The 17,819-nt window shown below is 42.2% G+C and overlaps 1 protein-coding gene across 3 annotated transcripts in view; it reads left to right on the forward strand.

Moving 5' to 3' along the window:
• LOC146620100 (uncharacterized) overlaps positions 1-17,819 on the forward strand; it is a 121,161-nt gene that overhangs the window by 45,479 nt on the left and 57,863 nt on the right. For all 3 annotated transcript variants that reach the window (XM_085368762.1, XM_085368763.1, XM_085368764.1), the window contains 2 exons: positions 15,355-15,399; positions 16,963-16,998. In XM_085368762.1, coding sequence (XP_085224888.1) covers positions 15,355-15,399; positions 16,963-16,998 — 81 coding nt within the window. The remainder of the gene's footprint in view (positions 1-15,354; positions 15,400-16,962; positions 16,999-17,819) is intronic.

Consider the following 17,819-nt stretch of genomic DNA (forward strand, 5'->3'; position numbering starts at 1 on the left):
ATGTGGAGGGCATTGTGGTGGTGGAGAAGAGGAAGGATGCCGTTTGCGTTGCTCCTTCTCCAAAGCTTAAAGCAACATTTGCAAGAACTGATATCAGTCACCCAGACCCCTGTGATCCTAACTCTTTATTTCACCTTATTAACATGATAGAGAGCTATTTAAGTTTGTCAGGATGGAGGTATGAGCCAGTCCAACCATGTCTAGGAGTTTATGGGAATGTCGTGCCCCTACATTAGACATCACCATTAATGGTAATGTGAATGACTTGGTTCTATCTATTATGAATGGAATTGACACAGAATAGCAGGCAAAGAGTAGGACTTTGGGATTCAGTGGTACATTACAGCCGATCAAAACGAAGATAGGGAGCACCTGTAAAAGGGATATGTCCCCCCGCTGACTATTGCCTGCTAAAATATTCATCACACTCTGTAATGATGTGCTAAGCGCTGGGTTGTCACTATAGGCTGGCTCTGCCCTACAGAAGTTGAGGAGGTGAAAGACATGCATGCAGAAAGGAACCAGAGGGGGAACATCTTTGTGTGCAGGTCGGAGATAAGTCTGCTTCACGTGACTGTATAATAAAGTTTTAAATGCATAAAACAGTGATGATTTTAAATTAGGAAGAATTGTAAAAGTAACAAACGGCATCATTTCATCTGCTCAAAATAGATCTGAAAACCCACATTTGGTCAGTGCACATTTATCCTTAACATCAACACATATAGAAGCACCAGAGTGAGCACCGCTCATTCATGTTGTGCCAAGACTTCCCAGCATGCCCTGCTTCTGTAGTTGGCTCAGGGTTGTGAGTTGGTTCAGAGCTGACATGGGTCTCTGGGTAACTCAGTAGGTTCCTGTGGATTAATAAGTAATCACCTTAAGAAATCCCCCTGTGCAAGGTGGGTCTTGGAGGTTTAATCCATGCCTAACACTACATTAAGCCTTATTAGCAGTATAAATGTACCTGTATATAGAAATACATTTAAATCCTGCATGAAGTCACTGACAAATGTCATGTTGATTCTTGGGAAAAATACAGCACAGTCATATGTTCTGATTAAATGTTTGGGAACTACTGGTAAACACTGTAAAACATTGAATTTCCCTTATTGACAGACAACACATTATTTCCTTTTATGCATTTTGCAGAACGTAAATACTGCAAATACAGAGTATTTGAAATCCTCCTGTAATAAGCTGAGCGCTTGTACTGTGTCAAGGTTTCCTAGTCTCCGGCTTTAGAAAATGCACACATCTGACAGATGTGCTGCACAGTGTTTGTTCTTATTAGACATAGCTATACCAGTGCAGAGATGATGAAACTCCAGCAAGCCCTAGAGGAAGGAGAGCATTGCAACTGCTGTGTCTACAGATGTGTTCTCTTCAAATGAATTATGCACTCAAGATCCTCTTACTCATTTATTCATTTGTTTGTATATTCAAATCTAGTTAGCTGGTTATTTATGCGCTGCTCTTATTTCGGCAGTGAACTACCTGACGCAGTTACTAAGTATATGGATAACTAGCTGGCGGGCTAGCAGCTCAGTAAGAAACATGTAGGCGTCTTTTATTGTGCACGAGGTAAGACGATATGTGTAGTGTGCTGCTAAGCTCAGCTGACTGCCTTTCAGTTATTGATTATTTTTGTTTCTATTTTTGCAAAAATAGTGTTTGTCATGTGCCCGTGTACCTCAGCTGGAAATGTGGATGGACGACACTGTGCCACAGAAGATACCTGCCACATATGTCAGGGAGATAAGAGAGGACAAAATGTTCAAATGAAGAAAACACCTAGATGTCTTTGCTGGGCAGGCAACGCAAGATGATCGGGTGGAGGGAAAAGCCATTAAAAGTGCGACGGGAGGAATCTTTTCTCACTAAATACTATGATGTGGCGCATCAGTGCCGCTGATAAAAGAATCCAGTCAGATTATTGATGCCTGCTGAAGAAACAGTATAGAGTTGAGCTGTAAGATGACAGGGCTTTGATTTTACTAACAGGTTTTTCATCCTCTGTTGAGTCAGTTCCCTTTTTATGACTTTGTGCATTTAGAACCACCCTGGGTGTTAATTACAGTGTGCACCAGATCATTAATTATTTATTTCCAAGTTGTTGTGTGTTTACAGCAGTTGTCCCCTTAATAATTATCCTCATGAATGTAAAGATGGTTTCTAAGTTAATATTCTTGTTGTTTGCTGAGTAATGTTCTTTATAAAACTGGATTTAATACTTCCGAATCCTGTGACAGCAGACTTGCAACAGGATGGAGCGTTGGGTTTCTGAACCTGAGAGTAGTTAGACCTCTGACCCTTGTATCGGAAGTCAAGTGAAACTAGATAACAGCTTAAGTGTGAAGATGATGCTCACTACTTGGATTAGTGGGTTGGAAGACAAGTTCTCAGTTAAGAGAATCCTTAAGCTAATGGCGATCTGTAAAACGATACAAGTCTTTACCTCAAAACGTCAGCTGCTGTTGCATCACATCCGTCAGCTGTCATCACTTCATATCATCTGATATCACAGTCTCAGATCAGCGCACGTCAGTAATTGTATTGCAAAAACACTTTAAGTCCTTCACTTGTGTCAAAAATCTTGAGAAAGTAACATCAGTGGCAGCTGCCTGAGCTCTTTACTGTAGCGCGGATATAATCTGTCAAAACAGCAGAAAAGATCATCTGTCTTGTCTCTGCTTAGAAATATGGACTGATCCAGTTTTCTGCAGACAAGGGATGTAATTGCTGTCTTTTGGAAATGATAGTCATGCTTACATTTTCCATTCATGCCCTGTGCTGAATGACTGAGACAGCTGTCTGTAAGTCCCGACCAAAGGCACGAGCATATCTATTTCCATATTTTCCTCTTCACCCTTGTGTTGACACGTCTCAAAGAGTGTCAGTCCATTAGATGTACATTACAGGCCAAATATTTTCTCCCAGACGAGGGAAAAGCCATGCAATCTTACACTTACGTCATTTTATCTGCTACCAAACTGGCGGTCATTTTCTTTTGACACAAGATCGGGGATCACTGTCTTGCTAGTCCTCTCTTTTTAAAAGGCTTCATGTGGGTGAGCTGAGGTCAAACCATTAGTGCCAGATTAAATACAATAGCATTCATGTATCCTCCTTGCACAGTTGATAGCTTTTGTCATTTAACCTAATTTGAATGAGTATGCTGTTCTCTGAGAACCAAATGCATGCTCTAACTGTAATTTAGATGCTTCTCCTCTATGGGACAGAGCAAATGTTGTTTTGAAATAATTGAGCCACTCCAGCATACATATATAATATTCATATTGTATCTAATGGACTTGGCTAAGGTTCATTTCAATCAGTCGGTGTGTCTGCAGAGACACAAACAGGCAGTGACAGTGATAGGGAAGGAGTAATGGCTCAGTTTGTGGGGACTGAAACATTTGGCAGCGGTTTGCTGCTTCATGGGTGGAGGCAGACATGAACAGCCACTGTAACAGACTGTTGACCTCTACCAGAGCACCTGCAGCGTGAGATTATTAAGTAACGAGTCCCTGGTGAGAATACCAGCCTTCCTGCCAGGAGTTCTCCACGGGAGGCTGCCACTGATTGGGGTGAAACAGTAAACGCATGAAATTACAGCAACTATTTGATTGGAGCCATGTTTCTTTGTTGTCCAGTTCACTATACCGAATAACGATACGCTAAATTAATTTCTCAGAGAAGGCAAGGTTAGAGTTGCTTAGTGGACTCAAATTTTAATTCGAGAGGACAATTTGTGCATTGCTTTGTTTGCCGTGCTTTGCCTTGATGGGGATTTGATCTGGTATGTTTCTGATCTGTGTACATTTAGATTTTTACTGGGAAAACTTTAACCATACTCAAAGAAATGAAAAATCAGAAGCAAGAATGTGTCGTCTTGATACACTTACTGGCTTTTTTGTTTTGTTATGACATTTTGGGGGCACATTTTTGATGTAAAGAAACTCCTGTGCCTACTGATTTGTGTTTATATCTGTTCAACTTACTGGAACTCGGTTTCTGTTTAACCATAAACCAACTTCATGTGGTATATTAAACTAACAGGGGTGCAGTTGGTGACCACAGCGATGGCGTGTGACTTCACAGCTGTGCTTAAACGCGGTAACGTGATGTCCATATGTAGTTACAGTTTTGGCCTGACCCGGTGGAGCCCGGTGGCAGAGAAACATAGAGAGAAGAATTTACAGGTCAGCAGGGCTCACAGCTGAGATTTTATGGCCAGATTTACACCCTGTGTGATTTTACAAGGAGGGGGGCGGGGGTGGTGAGGGGGTGAGGATTCGTTAACCCTTTGTCGAGCAAAGTGAAACGGGTTATTCTCCTTTTTCTCTTGCTGAAACTCATACTGAGGAAATTCGGCGAGCCGCGCTTTTGACACCTGTACTGCACCAGGGGGTAACACGTTTGCCCAGCGCACAAGGCAATTAATCTTGTCAATGTCAAGTGCATTGGGAGGGAGGATGAAACAAAGATTTGACCTGATTGGCTCTGAAAAGGTCTCACATTTGGGGCCTGTTGGGAAAGAGGAGGGTTACAGGGGGAAGCGTTTGGCACATGCGAGGACAGATGCACAGTGCTTTGATTTATCTGTCTGACTCTCGTCGTTCCCAAAGAGCCCCAATTTGGCTACATCCATGGGGGTCCAGAATAAACACACATTAATTGGCCAATTAATTACAGGGACGAATACAGGGGGCAGGTCTTTGAGAGGGCCACTTTGATTGCACCTTGTTCGCTGGCTTTTCTAATGACTCTCTGCCCGTTTTTGTGGGCACCCGTAAGTCGATGTGTGTAGGAATAGGTGTGAAAAGCTGATCTTGAACGAGGGGTAATGTAGGTCAACGCATCCTCTGAGCATTAGAAAGACTTGCTATAGTTGGCTGGAGCATGGCCTTCATTCACACATCTACAGCTTTACAACTTTTTAGGAGACAGAGTTGTACCGCTCAGCAGGGACGCTGCGGGCAATATATGTATCCCTGATGCTTTAGTGTTCAAATTCTTCATGGCCTGCGAGCCCCCCAAGGCCTGTGTCTAATGCTTTCCAAGCATCTTTAAATGTTGTTTCAGTGTCTGCCAGGTCATAGCACCGCCACTGGAGTGTCATGTATAAAACAGGGTCGGCTGAACTGAATTCACTTTACTTGTTGAGGTATGTACAGTAAGTAGACACGAGGTGATTTTACCCCCTCGTGACAGCGTGATCTCATGGCTAAGTTATCCAAACAACTGGGATTTCTTGGCTCCGAACAGTCTGGCAATATGCAAAGATACCTCCCGACACGCTAGGTCAGCTGCAGTAGTGTGAGAAATTCTAAGAATGTAAATACTTTTAAAAGGATATTTCTTGCTATCTAGGAGCCATGTTGGCCAAGGAGAGGGAGGAGATCAGTGGGAGCTGGAGCACAGAGGGACAAAGGCTGGTCAGTGGGGAGGGGGGCGTTGCCCTGAACACTGCAGAACACAGAGGCATGGTAGTGGGAGGCTGCATCGCTTATAGCACGCTGTTGCAGCCTATCATCTATATTCTGATTTCCCACACTCTCCTCCTGCCTCCAACCAATTTACGTACATACATTCATCTGCGTCCACTTTAATGGCATGCCAGGGAGCGGCATATTGACAGTGGCCTGATATTATACAGATGGTAATGTGAGGGACCTTTGTGTAATCTGTTATGCGTGGCAAGTGATATGAAGTATAAGACTCGCCGAAGGCTACAGTACCCGGGGAGAGCGCTCTGTGGATCTTTGCACAGTGTATTCTCTCTGACCTCCAATATTTGGTTTGTAAAATGAACCGGGGTTTATTCAAAGTAGATTTCCAGCCTCTGCTATTCACTTGTTGGATAATGCATTAATGAAACACTCAGTATCTGTAAACATAGGATGGGAGCAATCTGCTCTGGATGAATAATACGGCCAAAAGTCCAGATGAGACTGTGAAATTGTGAAAGAGCCAAGACTAATAACAGCATCCATTGGGAGATGAGAACATTCAAGAGGCATTGCTGTCCCAGCGAGGAGCCAACGCAATAGGCAACCAGCTTGCGCGGAAACGCTGCACAGACATTCGGCGGATCGGCGGGGAATTGAGCTCATAGTTAAATATAGATTTATCATCACTTCTTCACCGCATAAAAATGCAAATTCAGATAGTATCATCAAGCTTCTTTCCTCTCCTTAGAAGTTGTTAAAGTCAATGAGCTCTTAAAACTCATCTGTGAAGATATGGTAGAAATGTGGCGGTTGTAAAGAGATGTTTCTGATTGTTCTTTGGGACTTTCAGGGCTTAGTTTTCATAGACATCCACTGTCTGCATTTCCTCTGTTTGCCTTCGGCTCCAGTGTTTGCACACTGTGTGGTGGTGAAGAGCTGGGTGTTTGCTGAAATAGCTCTATAATAGTTATTTTACCCAATGATATGCTGCGTTCTGTGACTGTGTACTCATGTAGTGCCACCTGTGTCCCCTTCCATTGTGTGACAGCTGAAAGGAGGCATAATGCGGTATGAGAATTATTGTCACTCTCTGGCTCTCATGCAGCTTCTTGCTCTCGTCCATTTCCTTCTTCTCTCATCTTTGTAAGCCCTCCACTGAAAAATCTCTTTTACGGTATTCAGTGTCTAATTGCCAGACTGCCTAATTAGGGATGTTACCCAACACACATCATACATTCATGCATTGAGGACATCCATCCTCTCTTAGAGAGAACTTACAGTTTCCTCATTGGCTCTGTCCCCTGCCATGCACAACATTTGTGATGAAACTAGTTTGCCATCTAGTGGCACTTGTACAAATAGCCATTCACGCGGGGTCTATGATTGAGTCTCTGTGAGGAAAGCCTTCATGGAAAGCTTAAGCCAAGAGACTATAGGTGCAATCTTGGCCAGCTGAGCTGTGTCTTAAGTCGGCTGCAGTGTCAGCCATCTCTTTATACGTCCCTGAATATTTAGATGGCTGGGAGTTAAAGAGAGCATTGTGTGCCAGTCAGAATGGTGAAAAATGCTAAGCTGCATTTGAGCCCCTGCCAGGCAGCTGTCGGCTTTGCCGTTCTCTTCCTGCCCCGGCCGCTCCTCTTAACCCTCAGTAAACAACTGGAACAAATCCTATTTTATTGAGGCTTTTACCAAGTGCAAGGGATCTCTGCAAGCTCCAGTGCCCAGGCATTTTCTGAGCTTGTGCAGTGTCCTAAGATGGCACCCAGCGAGGGTAGCCAGAAAAAAAAGAAAAGGAATTTCCACTGTCTGTCTCTAATTGGATCCTTAATAACAAGCAGGTGGGGCTGTGTTCTCCGCAACATGTTTTGTGACATTTTGAGCAAGCGCCATGATCGATATTTGCCTTACATAAGTTGATAGCTGATTTGACACAGTGAAAATAGGTCTGGTGAAGATTTGGACAAGTGAAGGATATTTAGCTGTGTAGCTGCTGGGAATTTACTGAATATGAATATGTTTCCCTCTCACCAGCTTTTTCTCTTTTATTTTGAAACTACCATCTAGGAGCACCTGTGCTTAGGCTAATGCACGTGTGATTAGTGAGAATGTAAATGTGGCCATTTCACTTAATTTACACTTAACATAACATTCAAAATCACAACACTTTGCCACACATTTTCAAAAAAATAAAAAATTAAACCGAACCTCTCACAGCGTTGCTGCAAAACCTCCATATTTTACAGACCCCCTGCACAAAATTGCTGTTTTCCTAGCTTGTGCGGATTCTCGTGGTTCATCCTGCAAATTGTTAAATGAGAGATGTGAAAATGCCTTCAAGGGGACAGAATGACATTTTGCCATTAATTACAGAATAAATTAGTGTTTGCCAGGAGTGCTGAAATTGTATCTCCTCTGAATCTGGATGCAGTAAGTGCTGCTAAGGAACACGAGGTTTGACCAAAGGACTGAGGGGATCAAATGCATGTGCATGTGTCAGTCCCTTTCCCCATCTTTCGCAGGCCAGGAGCCGACAAGCATTTTCACTGGGGAATAAATATTGTGACAGGCAAGCCTCCTCTAACTTGTTTTTGTGGTTGCATGAAGCATGTGAGCATTCATTTCCCCCGCCTTTTCTTTCTGGGGTGGCCCTTAAAAAGACATCATGTGTATTTTTAACAGCCAGCCTCCTGCTCTTTGTCCTATGGATGATCGGTTCAGCTTAAGGATAGTGTGACAATTTATCATTTTCACTGTTTTCTAGACATTTATTTACTAAGCTAATGCAGCTGCTGCTCATAAGCTAAACAGTCAGCTCCTGTTAAACCCAGCAGAGCATTTAGAAAAAAAAGGCTCGAGAGGCCCGAGTACATGTCCCCAGAGGGAGACGGGTCTCAGCTCAGGCAGAGTGGGAGAGGCATGGGAGTTTTTTCAGTTAAGAAAAGGTCATCTCTCCTGTGAGCTACATAACATTGTTGCAGACCAAGTTGGCTTGGCAATGTCAGACAGTTTCCCACTCAGGACATTAAGGTCTCATGATGCCATATAAGTCAAACTTATCAATGAAAAGCCACATTTCTGATTATTAACTAGCCAAAAGTCAGGTTGGTGAAAGATTTGGTTGGATGTAAGGAGAAACAGACTCGTGCAGATGTATAACCATTTAAAAAGTGTCTTTAGCATTGATATCTATCCCTGCTTATAAAAAAGGCATCCTTTCGGCTCTCTGTACTGTGTGTCAGGTCATTTCTGAAGGCTTCTTCAGCTTATCTGCTGACCCTTCGCGGCAGGGTCATTTGTCAGGTGGATTATGAGACTTTTGGATGGTATATCTGCTTTATTGCTAAGAAATGTGACACGTTCTGCTTTCTCTATTTTATACTACTGAGTTATCCCACTATGGGCTGCGAGACATGGAATGTCTCAGAGAACATGTTGACATTTGGGATAAGGATTATGGAGTCATCAAAAAGGAGTGTCTCTGCTGTGTGTCACTGTCGCTGTTGACTTTGCTCTCAGATTGGGGCTTGTATTGCAGGACTGAGCCAGGCCCCATGTCTGTGCTTTGCTTTTACACTTTACAACTCATAGCAGACTTGAAGCAAGTCAACGCTCGGATCCATGTGGATTAAGCCGGGAGTTCAAAATATGCTGTCAGTCTACTGAGGTCTCCTCTTTTCAGCTCAAATGTGTGCCCACTCCAGCTTTAGCTATTGAATTAGTAGTTAATCCGGTCTGCTTTTCACACTTATGGTTTGCAGGTTTTTAGAGTGGGGCAGATAAATAGTACATGTGAATATGTGTTTGGTCGTGCCAGCCTGTCTTTCATTAACTCAAAAAGCTAACTCATCTTTGACTCCCCCTCCTCTCTTCTCCTTTCCTCTCTTCCACATCCCTTCATCTTCCTCCACCTCCTTCCCTCCCTCTCATCCCTCATTTCCTTCCTTGCCTTCCTCTGTCTCTCCCTCCCTCTAATCTACTGCAATGACCTGAAGGAGGGCTTCACACTGCAGCGCTCAAATAATAATCAAGCAGTAGGATGTTGTCAAATTTATAGGACACTGAGCGTTGCATAGCAACAGAGATTGCCAGGGTGATCCGACAGGCGCTGGAAGTTGGATGAGGGAGAAAAGGGGCGAGTGACAGGAGACAGGAAAGGAAGGAGAGCTGACAAGAAAAGTGGGAGAGAGGGATGAGATGGGAGTCATAGAATTATGATGTACACAAAGGGAGAGATAAATTAGGAATGGAGAAGCACAAAAGGAAATGAGAAAGTTAAGGTTGGCTTAGCTGAAAGAAAAGATTCAAAGACACTGCTGGCTGTTCTTGCACGCTTATCACTCTGTCGAATTTATAATTATTGTGTTTGCATTGTTTAATATGGTACTGGCGTACAGGTGGTGTTTCGTGAAAATGCTTTTTGTTGGATTTTGGTGTCACAGCTTTGCTTTTTTCCTTATCTCTTTCATTCTTTCTTTCTCCACTTTTGGCCTTTCTCCTCCTAATTTGAGTCTAAAACAATAAGAGAACTTTATAAAGTTGCAAACTAGAGCAGGGCGATATGGCCAAAAATATTTATCACGATATATATTTGAAAATTTGCGATAACGATATAACTGACGATATAATTGATGCGAGACAAAATACAACTCCACAACATTACTAGCGCAAAAAGACAACCTTCCATTTATTTTCACGTAAACAAGAAGCTGGTTTTTATGTACATTAAAGCTTTATAAAAATGTAACAGTGCAAATGCAAATTCCTTGCTGAAAGTTTAACCAAAAGGCATTTCCAGTAGAAATGGGCTGACATATCCTGAGCATAACCATGTATAATATCCACTGAAGTTAAAAAGAGGTGCTTTGCAACATTAAACTGCAGTGTGCAGTACGCATTTTTCGGACCATAAGGTGCACGGGATTATAAGGCACATTAAGCGAAACAAAGCAGTCAGATAAATCAAACTTTATTAAACTCATTCTTCTTGCTTCCTCCACTTCTGTACCATTGATTCATTAATGTTGAATTCTCTGGCAGCTGCTCTATTCCCATGTTGTTGCAGTATATTAATGACTAACCTCGTATTGTGGATGGATTATCTCAGTTGTTCTCCTGACTGAAATTTGGTCCGTTTACAGCATCCTGCCATGCGATTGCATTTGTCTCTAACCATGAGGAACCTTCACGTTAACTTTTATAAGTGGAAAAGTGTTAGTGTTCGTCCTCCAGCTTCACTGTTTATGTTATGCTAACATAGCTGTGTCGCTAGCGATCACGTAGCACATCATTATATATCAGCTAGCCCAACTTCAGTAACCCTACAAACGTCACTGCTGTTTAGTTTCCTGTTTTCATTTATGTTGGAAGTGATAGCAGAGCTGTACGTTTGATTTTTTTCAGAAATCTCTCCATCAGAACGTGCTATATCATGCTTAGGTAACTAGCGAAACTAGCGAGCTAACTTCCGCTAGCTTCCTGCTAACTTCTAACTCCGTTAAATGTAATAACTTTTGTTTTCATGGATGCCTGGAAGTTAAACTTTATAGTTACACCTGGTAAAGCAGCAATGCTGATCGTTTTATTAAAGATCAAAGAATTTAGACAGTTTTCAACTCTCAGTGATGCTGCAGTGTTGTTTGACCTGAAGTCAAATATACGGAGTTTGGGACCCAGATTACTCCCAGATTTAAGAGCATCTTAGTCCGACAAATACGACAATAACAACGCCCGCTTGCATGTTCTGCAAAAAAATGTGCTTTGTTGTGTATCTGACGGACAAACACCAAACCAGTTCCACATCACGGAAGTTGCACCATTTTTACAAACCAACAATCGGCCATGTGTGTATGAAAACAAAGGCACTGCGCATGCGCGTTTTACTCCCATTCTATCGCGATATTTCATTTTCCTATCGTTGCCTAACATTATACCGGTATTACCGTGAACGGTATAATATGGCCCAGCCCTATTGCAAACTTTATACAAAAGTGGGAAATGATCATGCACAGTTCAAAGCAATCTTCATATTGCTTTCTAGTTGAACTGAACTAAAAAAAAAGTTGTTTTTTTTTAGCTTCAAATGTAAAATTAGAAAAAATTTTTACACTTAAGTTAAAACAAAGCTGGTGGTTGTAGAGTCAGGTTAGCTTCTTAGCATGAGAAACCTTTAGGAAAGTTTGACTAAAGTAAATGTTCTTTAATTGTGAATCCAGAGTTTTTGTTAGACTGTTAAACAACACTTGAATGTGTTCTATAATATCTTTTTGACCAATTAAGATAAAAATAGGTGGTGACATTGTTAAAAATCTACTCCTGCAAAAAGAATTATAAACTCTCTGTGGTTGTTGTGTCGTAATAAAAGCATGCCTGCTTGGAGGTAGTTCTAGTGCTGTGTCACTGGCAGGTGTTTCAGTTTGGAGTCAATTGAGTGCAAACGGTGATGACAGCTGTGCTCCTCACTAATTATTTCTTGTCACTGTGCACAGATTTACTAACCAGAGATCCTCTGGACAGAAAAGTATCAGTTGAGTCCCAAGGTCGCCTGATGTAGTCGTTTTAATGGATCACTTTGTCGTGAAAAAGATTATCTGAAGGTGTTTAGAAATATGAAATTACTATAAAAGAAGAAATGTGACATGTAGTTCTAAAATAGAAATCCTGGCCTGAGTTTATCTTTACATAGCTAAATTAGTTGTCTGCCTTTTACTAAACTAGGGTCGCACAATACAATCCAGAGGACAGTATAATTTATTGTATTGTGTATAAAATAACGTCAGTATTCAGGAGTTTCAAAGGCACAGTAGGCCCTTCAGGACACTTCCTCAGGGTAAACAAGAAGTACACACCTTTAGCATTTCTCTCCTTTCTTTGTTTTTTTGTTTTTTCAATTTGACACCACCAACGAATGTTAAGAGCTGTCATCCAAATAACTGCCACTTTACCTTTGCTTACATGTTTGTTTTTAAATGTCAGCTGAAGGCCATCTGGGCATCTCATGGTTCATTTACTGCACACAAAGATTTCTTTTGTGCTCTTTCCCAGAGAAAGGAGCTCAAAAGATCCAAAAAGACTGAATTCTAAGAGCTGTGATTGTTCTCAGGTCTTGCAGCATGTACACACAAAAAACAGGTACACTGTAAAAGTATTTTATGGGGCACTCCTCTGCTCTGTGCAAGGGGGGATATTGCATTTATAGTTATTAAGTATACACCAGTAGATCATCCATATTGCTACCAATACCATCTCTTTTAAGTGATATTGACCTGTCTTCAACTATGATGTGAGGTTTTTGCTTAATCAGTCGGGCTTCTATTAGTGTATACTCTTCTTCTACTACTTCTTCTTCTTCTTCTACTTCGTCTTCTTGTTCTACTTCTTCTTTTACTTCTTCTTCTTCTAATACCTGCTCCATTAAGAGGTTGCTACAGTGGATCATCTGCTTAAATCTCATCCTGTCTCTAGGGTCCTCCTTCACTACATCCATCAACCTTCTCTGAGGTCTTCCTTTCTTCTGCCTGGCACCTCCATATTCAATGTCCTCTGACTCTCTCCTCTATCATGTCTAACCCGTCTCAACCTCGCCTCTCTACCTTTTCCTCCAACCTTTTTCTTGAACCTGAGCTGTCCCTCTGATGCACTCATTTCTAATCCTGTCCATTCTGGTCACTGCAGATGAAAATCTGAACGTCTTCAACTCTGTCACCTCCACCTCTGCCTCCTGACTTTTTGTTAGTAGAGCTGTCTCCATGCGTCATAGCAGGTCATCTACCATCTTATAAACTTTCCCTTATGCTCACACTCGCTGCCATTCTTCAGTCATTATTACCGTATAAACACCTGTGACTATAAATTGACTATTTATACACAGGGAAAAGGTTGGGTGAGGGAGACATATTTAGCTGGTTGCAACCTGATCTGATCTTCCTGCAATCTTCTACTGGCATCTTTTTTTTGATCGAAATTTGCTGGTAATATGTTGTTAACCTCAGATACAGAGCTCCACTATTTATTTTGATGAACATATGCAAATACATGGGCATAAAATTAGTACGTACTTTGGAGTTTAAAGGGATTTAAGGGCAAATGTGGAGAAATAGTTTGGAAAACTGCACAATTCATGACCTACTTGAAATAATAGCGTATGAAATATTCATTACCTAAATTACTTATATGTGTAATCTGCTTTTGTTGTTATGTTCAGAGGGGAAAGGGCAGCAGCGGGGACAGAGGGCTAGAACAAACAGTCTGATCTTCTTTGCAGTCGTAGCAGCGATGCGGTGTCAGCCGATGAATTATCAGTGTGAAAAATGAGCGCCATCCACCCTCACAGAAATGCTGTAATGTGACACATAGAAGTCTATTATACAAGTCAGTTTTGAATCTGCATCTTAAAGCGTGAGCCCTTTCCGAATGGTTCGGCTGCCACTCCCTAACCCACAAAGGAAACCAGCCTCAATTACATTTCAAAGAGGTTATTCCAACATAATATATAATCTCAGTCATTTGAAGGAAGGGATTTTAAGGTTTAAAGAGTCTGTTTCTTCCCATCAAGGCAATTCAACTTTCCACCTCTTCTCTATGTAGCCCTCGTTCACGTTCACATTAAAGCACACGTACAGTAGCCTCAGAAATGCATTAACACTGATGATCAAAAGATGCTGGCCAGAGCTTTGTTGGTACATCAAACAGCACGAACAGAGGAAAGCACACAATTCCCGAGAGGAGGCACACATCGGTTCTACTGTGCCATTATTAAGTTTAATATTTACTGTACTACACTTTGTCTTCTCCCCTTTTCATAATGCTGTAATCTGAGAGAGAAGCACACACAGAGTAGGAGCATTAGTGCACACGCAGATGATTAAAAGCAATAGCTCTCAGTGAAGTTTCTTCCTCTGTCTTTGTTGCAGGCAAACGTACATGTCAAATTCGACCCAGATAATCAAAGTGCGCACACATGAAATGTCAGAGGGAAGCGTCGGGGGCGTTGCTTTGTGATTCCGAACTTTTCTTTCAGCAGCCACTGAGCCTTTCCTCTCCACAGATCTACCCAGCTGCTAACTCGGAAGAGGAGAGCAGTGTTTTTGCGTCGCCCGTACTGACACATACAGTAGAAGAGAACTGCGATATTATTAACATAGCAGCACTGTGTCAGATGATGACACTCAAATTAGAAAGATGTAATCGTGTTTAGCCTGATTACAGATCTCTGCATTGTCTCACACTTCTACCATTGATTGCCGCCAGAGTATTGTCATCTCTTAAATAAGTCGATTTTACATCGGTTTTGTGTGCACGTGCGCTCGTTTCAGGCAATCCTCAATACAGAGCCACCGATGCTCTGCCAGTGGATATCTGCAGTTCTATCCCACAGAGCTTTATCCTCTTTTCTCACTAGTACATAAACCCTCTTGATGTAAATTAAACCAACTTTGGTTTGGTTCAGATTCAGGAATACATCTCATTTACATTTCAGTTTTTTCCAAGACTCGCAGATTCTGAGAGAGCTGGGGGGGTTTGTTATTCAGAGAATGTGAAGAACAACTCAGAACAAAATGGTTCAAAATGTGGCTTTGTTCTGACTTTGTTTTGCAACACTGGACAGCGCTGGCTGGCTTGTCCTGTTTGCTGCTGTTTTCACTCCTCGGGTTGATTGATGCACTGAGGGACTTGCACAGCTGGAAAGGAGACAGTAAACCAAAGGAGGGAACAAAGAGTAGCAGGCCACACAGGGTGCAGCAATTAAGCAGTTTTCTTGTTGTTAATTAAAAGCAAATTAGAGACTGTGACAGGAGTTGCTGTCTAGCCTTAATTGCTGGCAGCATGCATGCCCAGCCACACCTGTTATTGCATATTGACTCATCTTGGTCCACTTTTTTTCCCCCTACGCTTTCCTAAGGGGCGGAGAGGAAAACCTGGAGATCCTGGACCCAGAGGCTCGCCTGTAAGTTATCTACTGCCACTCTCACTTGTGTACATAGGCTCTTTCCTTTTGATTTTACATAGAAGGTCAAGATCTATAGTGCTATCGAAAATATCCAAATGCATTCGTTTCAGCTTAATAGATCATTTGTTTGGTTTGCACATCTACTCTGTCTGCCTATAACACCCAATTACCAGCAGTGAAAACAGAGTTCGGCTCAACCTTTATTAGACCGGGAATTCTCCTGAGATCACAAAAAGGGTTGTTTTTTTTTACTGATATCCAAATAAATTCAGACACATTAAAGAAGTTACAAATTTATTACAACTACAAAAACATATTAAAGCAAACAATCAATAAGGCCAGCGCTGCAGAATACAAAATCTGCCCCGAAAAAGAGCAATTACACCAACATTGTTCTATGTTAACTAATTTCATGCTTTCTCGTGCTTTATTGATTTGCTCAAAATCTTCTCCCATACTGCTACAAACAGGCTACATTATCGGCACCAAACCACAAAGGGTATATTAAGGTAGCACTTTAAAATGTTTGTATTGACAAGTAGGACAAGTCTGCCTAGAGGGCCCATTGACTCCTTGAAATATGGTCTTTTCCTTAGGCGACCGAGCCAATTCCAGACGCCATTTGTGTGTTTGTGTAGTGACCCACACACTAAAGGTCACAAACACTGTGATGCGTTAAAGGAGACAACTTGTCAGATGTTTAACTGCTCTGACGCCAGGACAAACAGGAGTGTTTGGGGATTGTGTAACTCTGATGTTTTGGGTGTCCAATTATTTTCATGCACGATTGTCTTGATTACACTCTTGATCAGAGACATAGGGTTTGGCTTATTTTATTCCATCCACAAATCGAGAGAGATTCTGTGCTGCGTCTGTTACCGGTGCCCAGGTTCAATTATCTTCATTATAATTGAGCCACTCACTGTTAAACAGTGTCTCCCACGTGTGACTCATTTTAGCCCCTGCTTCTTCCTTTTTTTCTCTTTAATAACTCGTAAAGTTGTGGAACACAAAGTCATAGGAGAAAAGAAAGGCAGGATGGAGAAGGTGTGACATTTCTAAATGGCAATGTCCTGATGATACCCTTCGCATGTGCCAGATTTGCCTCCGTCCCCCGGTATTGGCATTTATGAGTCACCTGTTTTGCTGAGGTAGATCTCAGGGGCAAAATCATCTATTCAAAACACACTCCAGGGCATCACTCTCTCTTGTCCATTGGCAGCAGGACGTGTGTGCGCAGTTGAGGAGGCAGCGGTTATTTTTCAAAGTCAAATTAGCATTTGACGACAACAGGGGAGCCTGTGAAAGGCGCATAACAAAGACGCACTCAAAGATTAGCTGCCGACTAGAGGGATCCGGCCATGTCTTTATGAAAGGCAACATCAGTGCAAAGGTTAAAAAAATATATAATATATGGAAAAGCCAGTCACAGGGATATTTGCAGGAATAATTTATATCTTGATAAGGGTCAGGATAGGGTTACGATTGTTATGTATTTGTGATGAATAACATGTGCGGCGCTCGCATGAGTTTTCATATAATTGTCTTCTTATTTCACAGGGTCCCGCAGGAGCCGCCGAAGGAGCAAGTGCCAAGGTATTACCCAAACATTTTTCACTACAAAACAAATACTGACAAGCGGCGTTTAAAGTAGATTCGAGGTGTCTCCTGCTTTTGATAAACTGGCCCTTACCTTCACTTCCAGCACGTGTGAATTGCCAAGATGACTGAGCAGTGTTCACTGTAGCAGCCTCCCGAATAGCCAAGGAGTTTAATCATCTGCAAAGTGTTGTCTGTATAAAGATGTGCCAAAGTTGTTGTCCCAAGAAACTCATCTGGACAAGTCTGACGTATGTGCCACCTGAAGTAGAGTCTGCTCTGCCCTTGACTGACTTTTGTGTGTGTGTTTATAGTCGAGAGCAGATATCCGTCTTCAGAGGTGGCACCTTTCAGTCAATTGTACACTATCTACTGTGCAAGTTAAATAGCTGTTCCCACCCTGCATCTCCTGCAGTGCAACCCAGCATGACTCACTGCTCACACTCCAAACAGACAGATGGTCATTACATACAGTGCTTTTGCAAAAAAACAAAAAAAAACAGGGCCTGCAATCATTTTCATGAAGCCCAGGGGTGCTGTAGCTCACCAGAGGCTGCATGACATACGCAGTGTAAAGGGAAAAAAAGTTGTACCAGACCTCCCGTTGTCTTTCTTGTAACCTGCTTCCTTCAAAAAAAATAAAAAATAACCACCACCACCCGCCAAGCCTCCAGTGGCCTACTTGTGATCATGCTGAGAGTGAAAGCCATTGTGTAGTGGACACCCTCTTGACCGCAGCTGTTCATTTGATGTATAGGTGTATGGTTTTGCGGTGGTGTCAGCTTGGGCCGCAGAAAACCTCCTGCTCCCTCTGCCCA

This window comes from Diplotaxodon limnothrissa, linkage group LG13, assembly GCF_057381915.1.
Source record: "Diplotaxodon limnothrissa isolate DT_005_m linkage group LG13, D_limnothrissa_male_GT1.1, whole genome shotgun sequence".
Classification (NCBI taxonomy): Eukaryota; Metazoa; Chordata; class Actinopteri; order Cichliformes; family Cichlidae; genus Diplotaxodon; species Diplotaxodon limnothrissa.